General features: G+C 36.4%; 1 protein-coding gene across 2 annotated transcripts in view; it reads right to left on the reverse strand.

Moving 5' to 3' along the window:
* The window catches only part of PARD3B (par-3 family cell polarity regulator beta), a 402476-nt gene that overhangs the window by 169704 nt on the left and 212925 nt on the right, over positions 1-19847 (reverse strand). Inside the window, exons 13-16 of one of the 2 annotated variants that reach the window (XM_032114585.1) lie at positions 18373-18502; positions 12634-12733; positions 10453-10568; positions 2593-2613 (exon numbers count right to left, since the gene is read on the reverse strand). In XM_032114585.1, the coding sequence (XP_031970476.1) occupies positions 2593-2613; positions 10453-10568; positions 12634-12733; positions 18373-18502 (367 nt within the window). The remainder of the gene's footprint in view (positions 1-2592; positions 2614-10452; positions 10569-12633; positions 12734-18372; positions 18503-19847) is intronic. The other variant, XM_032114586.1, reaches the window with a different exon arrangement.

Raw genomic sequence — 19847 nt, forward strand, 5'->3', positions numbered from 1 at the left:
AATCCACAAATGACCACTGTATCTCTTCTCTACTTCCGTGATCTAATTGTCACCTGATTATCAGCAAACTGACATAGTGTAGAGTTTTTGTGGGATGACAGTGCTAATAAGGTAAGACTAATTCTGTTTGCAGCATTATGTAGCGATTCTGCTAAACAAAATGGCAGTGGGACTAGTAAAAATCAGAAGTGCAAACAAAACTCAAGGAAGTTCTGTGCTCTTTGACCTTTCAACTTTTTTCTAGTCCCTGGAAATGATAACTATTGAACTCCTTGCTATGCAGTTTGATCCTATAACGCCAAATGACTGGACAAGGATTTAGGATTTACTATAAGGATAGTTCAAACTCATCTTCCTCCTCCCTCCCCTCAAATTTCTCTCTAAGCAAAACAACCGCGGAAAACTTTGGTCCTAAAGATTAGTGCTCTGACAAGTTATGATTGTGTGAAAACAAGGGATTATAATGGAAACTGATTCACAACCTTAATTACAGCAGTCACTAATGGCAACCAGTATAATGTATGATAATTACTTAAAGCAGGTAATGTTACAGTACATAGGAACTTTAGGAAAAAGACAAAACCCAAGGTTCATAGTATTTTTTTTAAAACTACGCTGATGACTAGGTTTGCCTGAAACTAAGTTTTATATTATTAAAAGGGATAAATCCATTTACCATAATCATACTTTACACACCAGCTTCACACACAAAAATTAGATTTTAATACTGGAGGGAAAAAAGGAAGAATAACATGATTAAAAAATGAAAAATAATCTTACCAAAATACAAGGTTAGCATTATGAGTTTAAGCACACACATGCACAAAAACTGGGAAATGCAAATATTAAAGTTCTATATCAAAGTTTGAGCAAAATACGTGTGCACCTCCACAGGGTAGTTTTCATTTCATGGGTTATTACGCTTAGGCAGGGCCTTCTAGGCTGGCCATCTTTCATTAGACTGAACAGGAGTAGCACAGAAAAGACCACTGGAAAAGAATCCTATTCCTTCCCTTGTTTCCCCTGGAAACAAGGAGAAGACAACAGAAAAAAAAAAAAAAAGGAAAAAAAGAAAAAGGCTAACAGAAGATAAATACTTTGTATGCCAAGGTTGAAAACTAAAGATTTCATTTAGGAAGTACACTGGACATCCTGTTACACAAAACACCATTTGAAAACACCTCTTTGCACGTTGTTCAAAATTGATACAAACATTCAGTTATGACAAAAATAGTCTCTCTCTAGTCCTTGGCCTTTGAAAAAAGACAAGAACTAAGAGGAAATTTATTTTCTAAGATTCTACTAGTGTTAGCCTGTCTTTGTAGAAAATCACCTGAAAGATTTTAAACAAGGAAAAAATACCATCTACTCTTAGAACTCAAGTAAAAAGAATTCTAATTATTTTAACATCAAATAGTAATTACTTTGCAAATAACTGAAATATTTCAGCTCAAAAAGATCATACTTGGGAATGCACAAGTAACTTTTTATGAAGACACTAGAATTACTGTATATTCTTGAGCCAGAATTATTAAATGCATAACATCTCAAAAAACCCCAAAACCACCTAATTTGGGGACAGCAAAGAAAAATCTCAAAAAAAAAAAAAAAAAAGGTTCATACAAGAGAATAAATAGATTCACTAACAAGAAGAAACTTCTCCTTAATTTGTGACTCAAACAAATACTTCACATTTTGAAAGGTCCCTGGAACCCCAGGGATTGTTAGTTCATGAAGTTATTAATGTTTGTCCGTAGAAATCATGCCAGCTCTTTTAAAGTAACATCTATTATTTAGGAACCACATTTTCACCACAGAAACCAGTTATGCATTCACCGTCACTACTCAAAGTAATTGCTGAAATAAAAATGAAACAAGTTCTACAGCTACTTAATAAAAACATGGACATTTGGAGGCCTAGAAAGACCACGGATTATGCAAGATGGAATATTACCAAACCAAACAAATCTGTCCAGCTGATAGCAAACAACTGTCACTTTTTTTTAAACTATGCCAACAACCACTAGAGAGGGTAAGAAACCCCATCTCTCTATGCCATGAATGATCAGAATTTTTTAGTATTTCCTACGGTAATATTCTGGAGTGCTGTTTTGCTTCAAGAAAATAAATAGTATTGTTTAGCAACAGTAAAAGCACCCAACGTGCCTTCATGTCCTTCCACGTACATGTTTTGACTGCCATTTCTGTGCCCTACTCAAGGTAGCCATTTGAATTGCGTGACTTCCAATCGTTTAGCACACAACCACCTTCTGTACCTCTCAAAGTTTGCCTCAAATACAGTCCAGGCTTACACACAGGCAAACAATCTAGTTCCAAACTGCGGTTTAGAGAAGCACAAATCAATGCTGCTGCCAATCATAACCAATTTCCCTCCTTCTGCCCAGTTCAATTGCTGAACCATTACATTACTTTTCCCCAAACGAAAGAGTTACTACCGTTCACAAGATACAGGGTGCTGCTTAAGGGACTCTTTTGTGAAGGATCAGTTTTGCACATTGACCAAGAGCTACTAAAAAATCTTCTAAACATGCAAAAGTCACATGTGTTTCTGCTGGACAAACTGACACGTACCTTTGAAGACCAGCTGCAGTTCTGTGCTCAGAAAAGAAGTAAACAAGGATTAAAATTACAATTAATGAGGAATAATAATACAAGATACTGAAACACAAAAGAATTTCCTAAAAAACAAATTTCCTAACAAATACCTTTTTTAGTTAACAGGAAGCCAAATATAAAATTTCTCATTGTACATGAATCAATCCATAAGGGCTGTATTCCCGAACTACATATATAAATAATGCTTCTATACTTTTCAGAAGCCATCAGTTTCTATGGTAAAAACACATGATAAGAAAGCAAAGCCTCAAATGGGTCACTGTTTTTTCCTGGTATCCTTACCCAGCCCTTTCATCATAATGAAGACAGTGCATCATCCATTAATTTTAGTCAGTGATAGTGCCAAGGACATAATTCTCCTGCCAGTTTTATTTTCTGGGTGAAGCGTTTCCCCATCGAGGAGCGGCATAAATCACTCAGAGAAGTGGTGTCAATTGTTGTCTCACAACCACCACTTAGAAAATGCTGATTTCTGTTCTAGGTTTGCCCTGAAGTGCTGCATACAAATACCACAGGCTAAAATCCACAGTAGCAATAAAATGTGTGTATCAGAAAGGGCAAACTTGCACTGTCTTAAAATATTTTCCTTCAGTAATTCCCTCTCCTCACCTGTCCTTCATATAAGGGCTTTTATTCTGGGGTCACCCAGATATCCACCAACTACTCACTCATGAAGGTTTAGGAGTCCTTAATAGCTTTCTGTTCAGTGTTGAAAAGCTCTGAGACTACCAAAAGGCTTGCACAAGGGCCAAGGGGAAAAAAAAAAAAAAAAAAAAGGGTAAGCCTTTTCCAAAATGGCATCTAACACAATATTTGGGATACCCTGTTCAGCACATTCAAAGGCAGGAATAAATCACACCCAAACCGAGATTCTGGATTCTTTTTCTCTCCCGTACAAGGTTTTCTCTAATTAGATTTTTCAGAACAATTTTGTTAGAACTGATTTAATACTTCGATTCAATTGTGTTCAGAGAAGATCCCCAAGGGATACATCTTGTGTGTCAGCACATGAGAATGAAAGTGCTTAAGCTTGCATTTACTATTACTACTGCTTGTTGAAGAACCAGCAGTACAGTTGAGGCTGTCCACTGGGCACATTTAAGTTTAAATGGAAGTTTTTCTCCCGGCAGAAAAAAACCATTGTTTTACAATTTCCCAGCCGGCATGATACAAATTTCTTCACTTTCTTGTAGTGCCATAACTACTCGTTCTTGAAGATTACACTGTTAATTGAGGCCATCACGGCTTCTTTTACACTTTTGTTGTCTTTTCTAATCCCCTCTCACCTCTGTTCCAGAGAAACCATACTAGGCTAAAACTCCCCCGCTGCACGTCTTCCGCATGTCATTAACACTTCTTCCAAATTTCTAGGGTTAAACTACAAGTTCCTAATGTAATCTGTCATTCACTGATTGAAAGCATTGATAGGGAACAGATTTAAGACAAAGTTTAGACAACATATATTTATACCAGTGTTCTTAAAAGTTACTTCATTATCATCTTTACCTTCTTTCTTATAGTAGCTATACATTAACTTAATTGCTGTTTTCTCCCCCAACACTTTCATAATCTAACTGCATTAACAGATCCACTCAAACTTAACACTAAAGCAGCCTAAAAAAAACACCTCAAGCATGTGTTACTAAGTTCTCAGCTGTGTCATCATCACAGCTCACACGATGCTCTCAGTCTGCTCCACAACAAACTTCCTTGTGTCTTAAGATGATTTCTACAAAACCAGTCCAGAAAGTTGATATTCTCATCTGCCCACTTCTGCCTTTATGCCACAACTCACCATCCCGTCAACTGCATCAGTGCAGATTTGGTGTAAAACTGAACAACAAAATTAGCCTTGTTAAAAGCCTCTCTTCACAAACAGAAAAAACCTAATTTCAGTCTTATTTCAATTCATTTAACAGTGTCCCTATCACCTAAGAAATGATTTTGTTTCATTCCTGACTTATAGATCTTACAAACAGAAATTTGGAAGTCATTTAAACTATGAAAACTGCATTGTGGTCATTTGTAAAAACTGATTCTGCAGAGTACCCTCAGAAAATGTACATCTAATCTGACAGTACTAGAAAGCAACTCATGATGTTAGAATATTGTTAAAATATCTTTTAGCCCTTGATACCAAAGACAATCACAGCCATAAGAAATATAGTTTTTCCTAAACACGTAACATTTTTGTTTTTGAAAAGCCTCTCTTCCAAAGATGATTTGTTAAATTACTGTTATAAGCCAGTAACATTGAAAAGATTCTTAGAATTCTGATCTGGCTTCTCCAATTCCTCATTAATGCTCTAACAAACCTAACTAGCTCCTAAATCCAGTTCTGAAATTGTTTTCAACTCAGAGCAACCAAATAAATGTATTGCATACATATGACATGGTTAACAAAACAATGACTATAAAATACCAAACTACTTTTTGTCCCACTAATACCACAACTCTCACTAGGGACTTCCCAAATGCATTCTCTCAATTGTATCTGAATCCAAACATTGCTTGAAAGAGCAATCTTCATTAGCTCTGTCTGGTCCTCATTTGGCTATGTTTTGAGATATTTATTTCAGTTTACAGAAATTACACTCAGAGTAACAATAATCTGCTTCAGAGCAAACCATGAAGCAGCTAATAGCATCTTGATTGCATTTTCCACATCCTTCTGGATATGGGACACAGGTTTCCCTTTATTTTGAGGCGTTTTAGAAGTATGAACTGTAATCGAATGCATCCCTTCACTGACAAAGAAATTAGCATTTAGTTAAATACTAGCTTCCTTGCAGAATACTCCATACCTTATACCTTGCACATTTACTTGCTAATTATTCCTAAATAAATAAGTTGGCCAATATTTTAATAAATGTGCCCCAAGGTTAAGGGACTCCAAGTATGTCTAATGATGTTTCAGCAAACAATATTTCACTCACATTTAAAATCAAGTAAAGGACATATCCATTTCTTCAGGCTATAGAGCTTAATCAGTTAAAATTTATGGGGTTTTGCCTTTGATGGAGAAAAGAAGAGGGAATTAAGCAGCACCTTGGGATAGTGGTCATGGGTTATTAAAGCAACATCCTCAAATAAAAATCCACACAGTACTTCGCCTGAATTGATACACGACAGAATTGCTATATATTCATATGATTCAATTTCACGTTGCTTCAGGTTAAAACAAGCCACACTTTCATGTGTTTGCATACAATTCCCATGGCTGTAGTTTTTACAGTACATTTATGCACAGCCTAAACCACTCCCATGCATAAAGATCTAAGGAAAGTGAGGGTGTTGGAGATAAGACACCTTCTTTCCTTTCGTTTTCATAGAGCACGCTGATTTACACCTTCCAATAAAACATTAAAAAACAATTTCACATTAACATTACAAAAATTACCTTTTTAATATCATTAAAAAAACAAACACTATTGAAAATGGATTCTGACAAAATATTATATAGAAATTCTTCTCTAGAGAACTGTGGTAATGTAAGTGAAAATGTGTGTATATAGAAGGTTGTTAAAGGAAAGGGAAAATCATCCTTCCAATGACTTATTTAGAAGCCATTGATTTCTTAATTTTTAATCTGCTGTTAAGTTTCAAAAGAAGTGTTCCAGTTCAGTGGGAAGGGAAAATACAACATTTATTTCCACCTTTTTCATTTTGTTTTGATTATTTTTAACACTGTGCTCTAAGCACAAGTCCAAGCTTGGCATGCAGTGCAACTCTGGTTAGCACAAAGTCAGACTTTGGCCCTGCACAAATTCTTGAAGTCGCAGTTATAAGGGGGAATCTTTGCTTTGCTAACATATGGGTGACCATGGCTGAAGAACAAAAAAAAAAATTCAACTGAGAGGATGTGTCAGGTGCCAGGATCAGCAGAAGAAAACAGGGGCCTGTGATCTTTTTATCACCACCTGTTCAAAATAAAAGTAGGCAAGGCAAAGAAATATATACCGTAAGACTCAGGATATGAACTCTGCCAGTGATCCAGAAAGTGCTGTCAGTATCTCAACACAGCAGCGGGGAAGAACATTAAGACTTATAGCTGACATGGAACTAATCTGTAGCCTATTACACTGAATGAAGCTGTAAATTTTGAGAAGCATTTGATCACTGTGGAAATGATGGATACTAAAACAGGGAACCAGTCACCCTGCCCTCACACACTCTGCATAAGGACATCTGCACATATGAGGCAAGTTCTGCTCGTATCTGCAAAACCAAAAAAAATATCATTACCACTAGATGTGCCTTTTTCTTTTTTTTCCTTGATTTCTACAACAGTAACTCAATGACACATGCCATTGATTTTTATTTTATTTTTTAAAGTAGGTTCAAGCAAAAACTAACTCATCTGGAAAGAAAATGAGTTCTTGAAGTACACCAACTTCAGGCAATGCTACTTTTGGGTTCATGCTATCTGTGAATTTGGCAATTAAGACTTGTGTCAGTGCATAGGACTCACGGCAGGACAGCCTAAATAACCAGGTGGCAGTAGTTCATGCCCTCTGCTCCTGCCCAGCTGCCCAACCAACAATTCAGTCATGCATCAAGTGTCAATAAACTCCAGCTGCCCCACTGGCAAGTAACCTACAGCTGGATATGCCAAGTTCCTTTCACTGCAGGGTTTGCTCTGGAGAGTGACAACAACAAATTGATGCAACATGTTAGCAGTACTGAAACTTTTTCACCCATCCTTATTACCTCACATTATTCACTGAGGATATTAATTTATAGCAATTATTATTTTGTAAATAGGTATGAATGAAAAATGAATGAAAAGCAGATTAAACACTCAAAGGTTTCTGGGCCTAAATATATATAAAACTGAAAGGATAAACATCAGTGTTCAATGGGTTTCCACTGTGAACCTGTGTAATTATAAACTAGTCTTTACTTAACAGATTTGCCTTGTATATACATCAGGCCTCATCAAAGCCAGGAAGATCCTTACTATGCAATTTCACTAGCTCCCTAATTTAATGAATTTACTCTTTTCATGTAAGATTCACAATCCATAATAACATCTGGATTTTCTTCTGTTTAAAATGTTCTCTTACCCATCTTCGATGATCCTTCAGATGGTGATGTCATTTAGCAATCCCTGCCTTTGTAACCTGATAATTAGGCACTGGATGCATTATACACATTTCAAGGTGAAGTAGAATATTTCTTAAGTGAGTGGCAGTACAGATTTCACATTTATGCCCTGTATTAGACCAGTTCTGTTGCCTACTGAATCTGTGATTGTCATTCTGGGTCTCTCGACCCAGTCTCTGAGTGATTTCACAGATCTGTGGAGACACATGATTCAGAGACAATTGGTTTAAAAAGAAAGAAACTGCATCTAAATCACGTGTTCTAAGGCCTCAGAGCTCCCCTCCTGGACTCCAATTCTCTGTTTTCTTCCATTCATCATGTTAGATTTGTTTTTAAAGGGACTGACAGAACTTGAGAACAAAAGAAAAGTAGTAAGTGGACAGCATCCCATGACTCCTGGAAAAATAGGGCTTAGAACATTTCAAAGAAAGGACATCTCCCCTCTGCTACCAAATTAGCTGAAAGATGACTTCCCTCTTTCCTTTTTTTTTCAGGAAACAGTGCACTGAAATCAGTAATGTGTACACGGCTGCATCTTGGGATGAGAAGTTACTACTGGTCATGACTGCAGTTAAGTAAGAAGCAAGCAAAAAACCCTAAGAAATAACTTTGTTTTCCCAAAAATCCATCCTGGAATGTGTATTATATGAATATTCTATTTGGAAGAACATTTTTGTATACCAAACTCTTGGGATTTTATTTGTAATTGAAGCACTGTATATTGCAGTTACTTCACTTGAGATTTTCATGTTTCTGTTCCGTTTCCTCTTCCAGACAGTAGTTTCTGCTTAAAATCTTTCAAAAGGTGGGAAGCCAAACATGGTACTTCACTGCTTGCTAGAGGAAGACTGTAAAAGGCCCTAGCTTTCATCTTCCCCAGTTTCATTATTTGCCAAGCTATGTGCAAGGAATTTTACTTCATCTATTGTTATTTATAAAACAATATAGTGCAGATCTTTCATAGTCCCTCCAGTTCCTTACGTGACTGTCTCAAGTAGTAGATTTACCTTCACATACCCAATCAGACTGGTTATCACCCTTTTTATTTTTTACTTTTATAACACAAGTGGCATTTTCAACAGCAACTTCTACAGACAACAATTTTTGAACAACCTAAAAGATATATTTGTATCCCATTTTTATTTTATTTTTGTATCCAATTGTATTTTAGTTTTTAGCCACCATCATTTAGCGACTCGTATATATTCTCAAAGGATTGCTTTTGGGTGTCAAGAGCAGATTGTGTATAGAATTTGAAGTATGAGTTACCTGGCAGCTCTGAATATGCTCTCATGCACACTCCCACTGCCTAACTCTACACTGGGTGCTTATGAGCATTCTTTCTTGGGAGTTCTGTGGGAGCTGGAAGCAAACCTTTCTAAAAGATGACTCAGTAAAGCTGAACATCCATTTTTCTAGTAGACTACGTATAATTTATGTTTTGACTCAAGTCTGTAAATTCAACCATTTTTTGAGAGCACTTTCATTCTTAAAAAAGTACCCAATACATTACTCTTCATTAAAACAGTGGAACAGAAGATGAAAACGACTTATTTCTGGCCTGGTCATGCAGTAGTGTTATAATTCTGCCTTAAGACCTTTCTTAAATTAATCATATCCATTCTTATGCATTCCATGCATTAGTAACTGTCTGGCTTTCCTTACATGCCATTAGAGGAATACACACACTTAACGTTACATCAAAATATCCTGTTAAGATGACAATAAAAATCAACAATACAAAACCTAAGACCAGTCTGGAACATTTCAGGGGAAAAATAACCTGCAAGGTAACAAAAATCCACCTTGAATATATATATGAAATTAATTGCTTTCTATTAATGGTGTACAAAACCTGATCCAACAAAGCACACAAATCTATTGTTAAAGAAATCCTAATGGCAGTCCTCAAAGTTTCCCCATCAACACTGGAATTTGAAATAAAACCAAAACAAACAGATAAAGACTGAGTGTGGCCAAGAAGCAGCAAAATGAAAAAGAAAACCTTATCTGGGTTTTTTTGAGACTTAACAAGCTTTCTTGAACCCTCATTAAAGCCTGGCTTGGTTTTCGGCTGCAGTAACACTTCAATCTTCCACCTGCAAATGCTTTCCTGGTATTGAAAGAACCTTTTACTTTCTGCTTCACCCCCCTGCAAGATTTCCTGCACTGATGGGTAGAGAACCATAACCTTACACTCTTCAAGCATTTATAAAGACCTACTGCAACACTTTGATTGCTTGTGTTTGTCATTGTCAATGAAGAAATAAACAACTTGTGTTAGGAATGTTTCCCTTTGTCCAGTGTAGTTTTACAATCATTTATATTCTATAAAAGAAATTACTTTTGTGATTGCTGGTTTTGCTTTATATTTTAGGCATACAAAACTTGTACAGCAATTCTTTCTGCTCATTTTTCCATCATTCCCCCTTTTCCTCAGCTAGGATTTCAATACAATGGGCCTTTTAAAAAAAAAAAAACCAAACAACAAAACCCAAACAAAAAACGAACAAACTTTCTTCAGCTCCAATAAAAAGGGTATTTGCAAATAGCTGCTAGAGGAGGCTGACCATTGTTCCCATCACTGCAGCTCCTCTGCAGAAGTTACTCCCTGATGTTAGTGTTAAAGAAACAAAAGCAAGAATCAGAGATGGTGCAGATGGGCTAAGGCTAAAACGCTGACCTGCATGTCACCCCACCCCTTCTTACCCAGATCCATGCTTTTGGAGGCTTTCAAATTAATTGATTCAGACTGCTTGGCTGGTGTCAAAGATCTGAAGTTGATGTGCTGATCTTTTAAATGCATTGCTGAATTTATGATAGGGCTGTAGGGGAAAAAAAAAAGTTATGTAAAATATCAAGGTACCAGTTCAAACCACAAGTGAACTAATTAAAGACTGCCCAAATATACATGTGTTTCTTCCTCCAGTTGCTTACAGCATGCATTTTTAAAATCAGATATTGATTCTCAACTTCCTTTTCTGAGACTTAACACCTTCAGTCACTTGGTTTTTCATCACAGATGGAAATAGAAATGTGAAGGATTAGTTATAACTTTCTTTTCATTTTGCTAGTTCTATCTAACCACTGCATTTCCAAATAACATGCGACAGAATGTTGGAGAAATACTGACAATGTACCTGGATCAATTCTACTTCATCTGCTAATATAAAATTATTTTATAGCCTTGCACCACACTTATGCAGTGGCCAGAGGTCTTTTGGAACATGCTATGACTGAAGAATTCCAGGGCATTGTGGTTTGGTTGTTTTGATTTTTATTTTGTTTTGGTCTTTTTTTTTTTCCATTCTTTTACTTTAAGGCAACTTTCTAAACATTTCAAAATCGTACCTGAGTGAAACTCCAAGTAAATTTCAGCTCAAAGTGCAACACCTCAATGCAATCTGAAATCTTATGTGTCTCTTTTTGATTAGAAAAAGAAATTATTCTTTTAGGCAGTCCTAAGCAAAAAAGCAGTTCGAAAAATAAAAATATTTATTTTCAAATTGTTCAAAAGGTTTAGATTTACAGTGTCAAAATAGTTTCCTAAGTATTTTCCTATGCATTTTGTTGAAATGCAATTTCAGTGAAATCCATGTGACTTGATAGAGCTGTTCAATTTCAAGAGAACTTAAGTTTTAAATGGAAAAACAATACAACACTGGAAAAGACAAAGGGCCTGTAAATTCATCATCATTTTAATACATCATCAGCATTTAAGAGAATGTTTTTCTCCTAGCTTGAAGGAAAAATTAGGAACAGATTCTAACAAACAACTGCAGTTAAGAATGTAATGCAGAATATTGCATTGATCTGAGTAGACTTGTTTGTTTATCATGTCATACATACCTGCCTGGGAGACCAGAAATAACAAAATTATTCTAGTGTAATTACTCTGTGTTAGCAAAAAGAAAATAGTTATGAAAGTTTTGTATGAAGAATTCAAGGTATCCATAATAAAATGTACCTACTCTTTGGTACTACATGCAACCAATCACTTAAGGGTAGTGGGTGTTTTTACTCACTCATGCACACAAGGACAGACACATAGCTAAATTTTTAGCTGAAATGCATACGTTCTTAATATCATTGCTGCGGATGCACGACTATCAAAATTGAATACAGAGTAAATGAAGAAACAATGTTCAGCATTGCATTTCAGCATCATGATCAGGATTGGTTGCATTCATCATCAGAAGAGGTTGAAATTATGCCTTTGATTTGAATCCTGTGCTACTTGAGATAGAGAGAGTATGAGCCATGGTGAACTTCAACATGTTTACACTTTTTTCTGCACCTCCAGACTTCTGTATTTACTAAGGAAATTAAAGCTTGTACCTGCTATCAAGCATGCCAAGCTTTGCAATAGTATCTGAAAAATCTACCCAATACCTTTAGAACTGGGGAAGTGTTCATTAATTTTTCTCCTACCCATTTCAGTGTTCAGACTTACCAAAAATTCATTTTGTAACCTCAAGAATATCTTTGGGTGACATAAGGAGATTCAGTTTCTTACAAACTGTGTTTGGCTTAGACTTTGAGAGCTTTACAAGAATTCACACTGTATTTACACATTGCACCCATGGTCCAGTTTTAAATTAACTTTTTTTTTTAATTGGGATTTTGCTTTGGGATTCTTTTTGTTTCACTGAACACAAGATGGGTATCATGGATAGCAGGCATACAGCAGCTTATGTACAGCTGAAATGACTGACACACTAAATGCTAAAATAACATTCACAGCTTATATTAAAATATCTTCCAGGTGACTAAAGAGAGTGGTACAAATTTAAAAAAAAAAAAAGGTCATTTTATAATCAATTAGAATTGTTATCGCAACCATTACTGAGCAATTAGTGCTGTAACTATTAAGAAGAGCTGAAGTCCAACCTGTGATTATAATCCTCATTCAGCAGATCCTCACTAGGATGTGGTGGGAGAGGTGGTGGGGTTTCGTTTTCACCATTGCCACGATCAGAAACTGGAAAATCTGAAATAAAATTTAGAAAGGGGTTAAATAACCTGCAGAAGCAACTACATTACACCAGTTCACTGACTGGAAGGCCTCAAGCAATGTTGAAGTAAATCACATATTATTCAAATCCCTAAACTAACTAAACTAGAATTAAAATCACACCAAGCAGAAAATACGCCCCTTGGGATTTTCCTGAAGAGCTGATTTTCAGATTTGCATATATATAATTAAAGGTAAATATAGGGAAACTTTGTACTTATAGTGAAGTTAAGTGCAAGGCACAAATTGCTTTACTCCATTTTAGTGGAGTGCTTTACTCCATTTTTAACTTCTCCATAGCTGCATCCGAACTGACTGTAGGTTCATGCTTTCAGTCCCTTTGATGGGGAGCATTTATCACCTTTCATGTACAGAAGAGAACCACATTTTCAGCAAAGACCTCAGAGGAAGAAAAATTTCTGTTATCCTATGGCAAGAGAACAAAGTGGCATTTCTTAATTACAGTCTTCACTTTCCTACCATCACGGTAACTCCTTCTTTACCTTTACAACAGCATTCAGCTAACACTAGAAAATTACTTTTTACAAAGACAAATACAAACTACTCAAACCATTCAGTGATTTGCTAAGCAACAACACTTAAATACCTGCAATATTTAATAAGACTGCAGTGCTCACTGTAGGCCAGTTCATTATTGGCCTGTAAATTCACTTCTCAACTCAAAGGTATCATCCTAGAAAAAGTCCCTGCATTTTTCAATGTAGAATATGTCTTCACCCCTCCAAAACTTAACAGGAAATATGAACACTTCCTTGGGTTTTAATGGCAGGTAAGCAATCTAACAATAATGACATGCCACACTTTCATATGACCTGTTCTGTTGCATGAAATGTTGGCAGTCTTTTTGTACAGTCCTGTGTGAAAGCACTAGCCTAACCTGAGAGAAAAAGGGTCGACAAGGAGGGATCAAAGGAGAAAGCAAGATATTATATTTATTTGAAAAGAACACAGATATAGCAAACAAAAAAATATTGGGAAAAAAACTCCAACAATTCCCCCAAAAAACCCAAAAAAACCCCAACCCCCATAAACCCACACTATTAGCTCAAGAATCCTATAAAATTCCTATTGGCTGGATAGCCTCCTAAAGGTGAGAATCAGAAGAAATAGCTCAAACCCTGTATCTCAGGAAAAGTGTGAGCATCATCAGAAGAAAGTGAGGATAAGCAGATGAGGAGAAAAGTTTTGATTTAGACTTTAAAAAGTGATTGCCAGTTGGATGTAAAATACAGGTATGCTACCAAACACACACACACAGGCTTCTTGCACTGTGATCCCATTCCTTCAGGTTTGAACACAAGAACAGGAAACAAATGAAAAGTAAAAGGTGAGTTCTCACAGGAAAAAGAATTTAGAACAAAAGAGGAACTCATATGGTTCAGTGTGATACCAAATATAACTACCAAAAGGAAGGAGACTTGGAAGTTCTGCAAAAAGATTGCAGGACATTAATAAGAAATGCAGGTGAAATTCCCTGTCAGACTGCAGTGAGTCTACAGGAAAGTAGGGGAAAACTCTTGAGACATACAAAAAGGCTGTTATCACTCTGGAACAGTCCACTAGATGTGCACTGGATTGTTCTTTGAATATATGCTTAGTGAAGTCAAAGGGAGACAGTAATTTACAAGTCCAAGAAAGTCCAAACACCCCAACTAGAAATCAATAGTTAATGATGTGCCTTGTTAAGTAGCACCTAAGGTTTCATTCTTCCGCTCTGAAAAACGATGTAATATAATTCAGAAGGATATTGAAAAGAGAGCAAGGATAGTTGGACACAAGTAGAAACATTTCTACAAGGCCCAGGGATTAGGACTCTTTAGAGAAAGAAGCAATGAATGGGGACACAAGAGGAGTCTATGGAATTGTAGAAGCTATGCATAAGGTGAAAAGGAAGCTCTTGCTGGCTCATACACAGTAACAGAAGGCAACCGGTTTAACTATCTAGCAGCACACCTAGGACAAACACAAAGTAGTGTTTTTCACAGAACTGATTTCCATGAGAATGCTTTGGAAACAAAACTTAAAAATATTAAGAAATGTACCGAAATTTAGAGATGTATCAATGGCACAACGGCCCAGAGAGAACCTTAGTAGGTCCCTAAACCACTGACTATCCAAAGAGGAAAGAGATGCCTGATGGAAAAAAAACAAACCAAAACCAACCAACCAACCAACCCCCAACCAACCAATCAAGAAACCTTAAAAAAACCCACCAATCCCACAAAACCCCCAACAAACTGAAAAAAAAAATCTAAAACACACCACACTTACAGTGCGGTTAGCCTTTTTGAGCAGACTCCTATAGCCATAGCAAGAGACTGAGCATGTTGTGTAGTCATAGTAACTTAGACTCACAGTAATGGGTCATCATTTCACCAAGGCTGTTAGATCATGGGTTACCACTGGCATTTTCCTTGCAGTAAAAAAAGGGTACACACAGAAAAACATCAGACTTCCTTAGTGAATCAGAAATGATCACAAGGGATTACAGCTCCCAGTAAAATGGGAGCAGGAGCCAGAAAATGAGAGAATTTAACCTAAGGAGCAGTCACTGGCTCCATATTCAAAACCTCAGGAAGTGACCTTAACAGATCCAGATAAATCTAAGCACTGAGCAAAATGTATTTAATTTTCAGATATTAAACAGACAGAGAGTAAAAGAGAGAAACTTAGGCAGAGTAAAAATTGATTCTGTCTGTAAGACATGTGCAGCATTTTCAAGGAAAATCTAAATAATTAAATATGTCACTTCTTAATTTTCTATCTTGATGTTACCACAGATGTATGAAAACAGAGGTGCTTGTACAACCATGAGAATTTAGCAGTCTCTGGTAGTAGAGAAAGTTTGATTATTTTACTACTCAACCCAAGAGATGACAGCATTTTTCCTATAACTATTTATAACATAGGGTTATAAGAAATATATCAGAACCTCTAATGAAACACATTCCAATAATCTTTCAACACCAGAAATGTAAAGCTGCTGGCACTAATGTATCAATTCTCAAAGAGGTTGTTCTAAAAAACACCGTGCAACAGCTTGGCAGCAAATGAAGTGAGGACCTGAAGGCAGCAAGTATCATTCATGCAAAAATAGAACAAACACTGGCATTTCAATATTGGTTCACTACCCCCTCCCCCCTTATTTAAATATCCACAGGCAAGACAAAATTTAATGTTTTGGCTATAAGCATTTTTCCCCAGACATTATTTTTTCTTGCTCATGTATAATAAAAAAGACTCTTAAAAAAGACAGCAATGTTAGCAAGCCAAGCTTCAGTGTGTTTTTGCTGAGTTTTTACAAGAATTTTATTGGTAGGAGCAGTGAATGGTACTGGAAATAACTTATTAGAAAACATTAATTAAGGAAGTGTCATTTTATGAAATGTAATACAGCTCCTGCATTAAATTCTTACATCAGATCCCATATTGTGTTAAAAATCTCTTCTGTGTTTTATTATTCTTTTCAAAAATGTACCAACTGCACTTGTACATTCAAGACGTGGATAGCACACTGTGAGCACATATAAAGATCTGTTCCAGCCTGACACAAGAAGCTCACTAAGTTTGTGACTTAGACACACAACCAAAAGACACAAATCTCATAGCTGAGATAAAAGAGGGTTGTGCACAGGCAAAGTGTCTCACCCTTACAGATACCTTGAAACACTGAGGACAAAACTTTGTAAAAAACAATGCAAAAAAAATTTTAAACCAGTGATGGGAGGAAATAAGTGACAGGCTCATATGGAAAGCAGAATGAGCATTAGCTCAAAAATAATTAATTCTATGATTTCAAAATAAGAGAAATATTTCTGCAATGTGTGACACTAGTGTAAGCCTGAAGTATACTTCACCAAAACAATTTTGTATCAGAGCTGTCCCACAGCTGCCCTGCTGCAAGTGCCTGTGCAGTTTTCCATTAAGATCACTGAAATTTTACTCATCAAATGCCAAATCTTCAACAGAAATTGCAATACGATACAATGATACCTTGAGTAAGTGGTAGCAACGTCTTCATCATCTTGTCCACTGACTCCAGTTCCAGTCATGGCCATGGCTGTGAAGACCCAGCCATACCAAACCCCCCCTGTACCGGCAGCACTCCAAAGCTTCCTTTTCACATCCAACACATTCTCAGAATTCTAAGGCCACCACATTTTTTTTGCTATAATGCCTCTTTACCATAATTCTTTAATTAGAAAGATGCCTATTTAAAATGATTTTATGACTCAGCTGCAAACCAGTCATCCTGATTTTTGACCGCAGTTGTAGAATCTTTATCAGAAAGTACAACTCTTCCACATAATTTGTTTTGAATTCAAGTGACAGGTTAGCAGTTGCCATTCATCTGCATCAATGGTTTCAGAGCATTTGCTTTTATGGTTTTTAAGGAAGCATTTAAAGGTATTTTCTGCTTTCTGATTTTTCTTTGCTAATGACTAACTCTACAGAGCACGACAGCTCCAAAGATTGGACCCTTTTTGCCTGAAACTACAGAATGAGTGTAAATTCCATACAAGAGAAACATAAGGTAGATCTAAACAAAGGATCTGATCTTTGAATATTTAAAATGCTTCAGACTATATCTAATTCTTTGCCTGGAGTCACACTGTCAAAATATTGAAGTCAACACAAATAAGTTACCCCTAAATTCTATGGGAGTTTCTCTTGAGTTTTACAGATAAGGGCTCTTTGGTTTTGATTAAAACTACCCCACACAGTCATCACAGCAGCCTATGAAATTACTTTTTGCAGGCTACCCTGATTCCACAGTCGTCTAGGAAAGTGGGAAAAATCATGCATAATTCAACTACATCAAAGAAAATCTTTTTTTCCTACTGGAAGGTATTTAACCATGTGCTTGGCTTGAAGAATAAGAGCACACTTAAAAGGATAGGGGTCAAGACCATCTTGAATACTTAAACTTTTCAAATAACTAGTACCTTGCTGAGTCAGGAGCAAATTGGACAGATAGTACAGTATGCCATCAGAAATGAAAAAAGACAGGAAAAGAAGTGGCCTTAAATGCTCTTACTTGTATTCTTCTATATGCTCGCACATGTAGGCTTTCTTTGCACAATTTACACAATTACCTAATTCTTTTTAATGCGTTCATTAATATAATTCCAATTTGTAAATTAAGGGATGGTTCTAACCTTTGAACAAATTTTACCTTAAAGTCTAAAATAAGCAAGTGTACTTTTCAAACATCATGTTTTAGTATAAATTAATTAAGCTTATAATAACCTAGGACATAATCTAAAAATTAAATGCAAAAATCATTGCACTCATTAAAGATATATAGAAAATAAACATTTTGACAACATATATTTTGCACTCATCATTTGTTTTTTATCCAGCCTTACGTGTTGGGGCAGCGAGCTAGAAACTGTTACTTAAACTGGAATTTGTGCCAGGAATCTCATTCACAACTTCTGAGTCAGCTCTCCCACCCTCGCTGGATCTTCAAGCCTCAAAGTAACATAGTGTGCACTTACTCTAATTAACTGCTTTTGGTGGCAGTGGATTTCAGGAAACAAAACCACAAAGCACCCTCTGTCTCAGCACAGAGAAGGATATGTAGAGACTACCTTTTATTCCTTCCTGAGGACTGCGTGTTACAAATTGCTGGAGAATGGGATCATTGCGGCGGGAAGCAGCTGTGAAGTTATGACTCCCATCAAAGGCTGATTTTTGAAAGACTCCCTGGTCCGAGCGTTCCTAAGGGAAAAACAGAACCACACATTGCAACACAAAATTTACACATACAACAATGCAGAAGAGCATCCATCACTGCACACAGTGCACAGACACAGTGTGATATAATGTGTTCACTGTATATTGCCTCCTCTCAAATGAGAAACTTGAGAGAGCTCTTCAAAATTGCTGTCTGGTTTTGCTGACCATGAAATAAGAACAATATCCAAGCAATAACAACCATTAAGAATGATGCACAAAAATGAAGACTTTTTTTTTTTTTTTTTTATGACCCACAACTGGCTTCATTCAAATTCTCCATCTGGGAGGGCAGCTTGTGACATTGTCAACACAAGAACATGGGCAATGCCAATGGTATTTTTCTGCCAGCCAGCTGGTTCCCTTCTCCCCGAGACTGAGTGCATATGTTCTGATGATCACACACTAGAACAGTTTTGCAAGTAAGGAGTTACACCAAACTCCCAAATGCAGGTCTTCTGGCTAGCAGCTAAACAAACTCCTGTCACACCTCTAGTCAGCTTTTCTTTGGCGACATTTTCTACCCCCCCATACATGCCATAGCGCCTAATTTATTCTCCTGAGCAGTTGCTCAAAGGAAAAAAGTTGGGAAAAAAAAATATAAACAAAAATCACAGTTTCTAAAACTGGGACAGACCCAGCAAGACATTTCTGTACTCATTATTCAGGGAAAACCAAAACCCACACAGGGGAATATTATGGCTAGTTTTCAAAGCAACCTTTATATTTTCTGTGATTTTGTATCTGTTTTTTTTGAAGGGGGATCCAACTGGCTTCTATTTTTAAACTGCATGTTCATTATGTCAGCAAATGTTACACTAAATATATATATATATTTTTAATTCCATAGTCACATCTACAGAAGAAATACATGTATCTAGCCCACGTAATTTATTTTTAAAATGATGCAAGAGGTTTAATGTACTGGCAAGTGATTGCCTGCAAAGCAAGACACAAGGAAGGACAGCATGTTATACCTCCTTGAAACCCATCTTTCAAGCTTAATAATAATAATAAAATAACGTAACAATTAAAAAAAGTGTAATAAAATAATGATAGAATAAAAACAATGAAAATAAGCATAATAAAATGTAAAAATTGCACCTCAGAACACAAATCATAACTGGCATGCTCACAGTGACAATATGGCTACAAATGCAGGCTTAGTGGACAGGCAGCACATGTAACTTCTCTTCTCCTCAGTGCAGCATCAGCCAATTTTCAGGCTATTTTCAACCTCCATACAGAAACACACACCACAGAGCCACTGACAACTGTGTTTCCTCTTGAAACTGGAATCTTTAGTTTACATGAGCTTCCTTAGGTTGTA

The sequence above is a fragment of the Corvus moneduloides genome, chromosome 7, assembly GCF_009650955.1.
Source record: "Corvus moneduloides isolate bCorMon1 chromosome 7, bCorMon1.pri, whole genome shotgun sequence".
NCBI classification, from domain to species: Eukaryota; Metazoa; Chordata; class Aves; order Passeriformes; family Corvidae; genus Corvus; species Corvus moneduloides.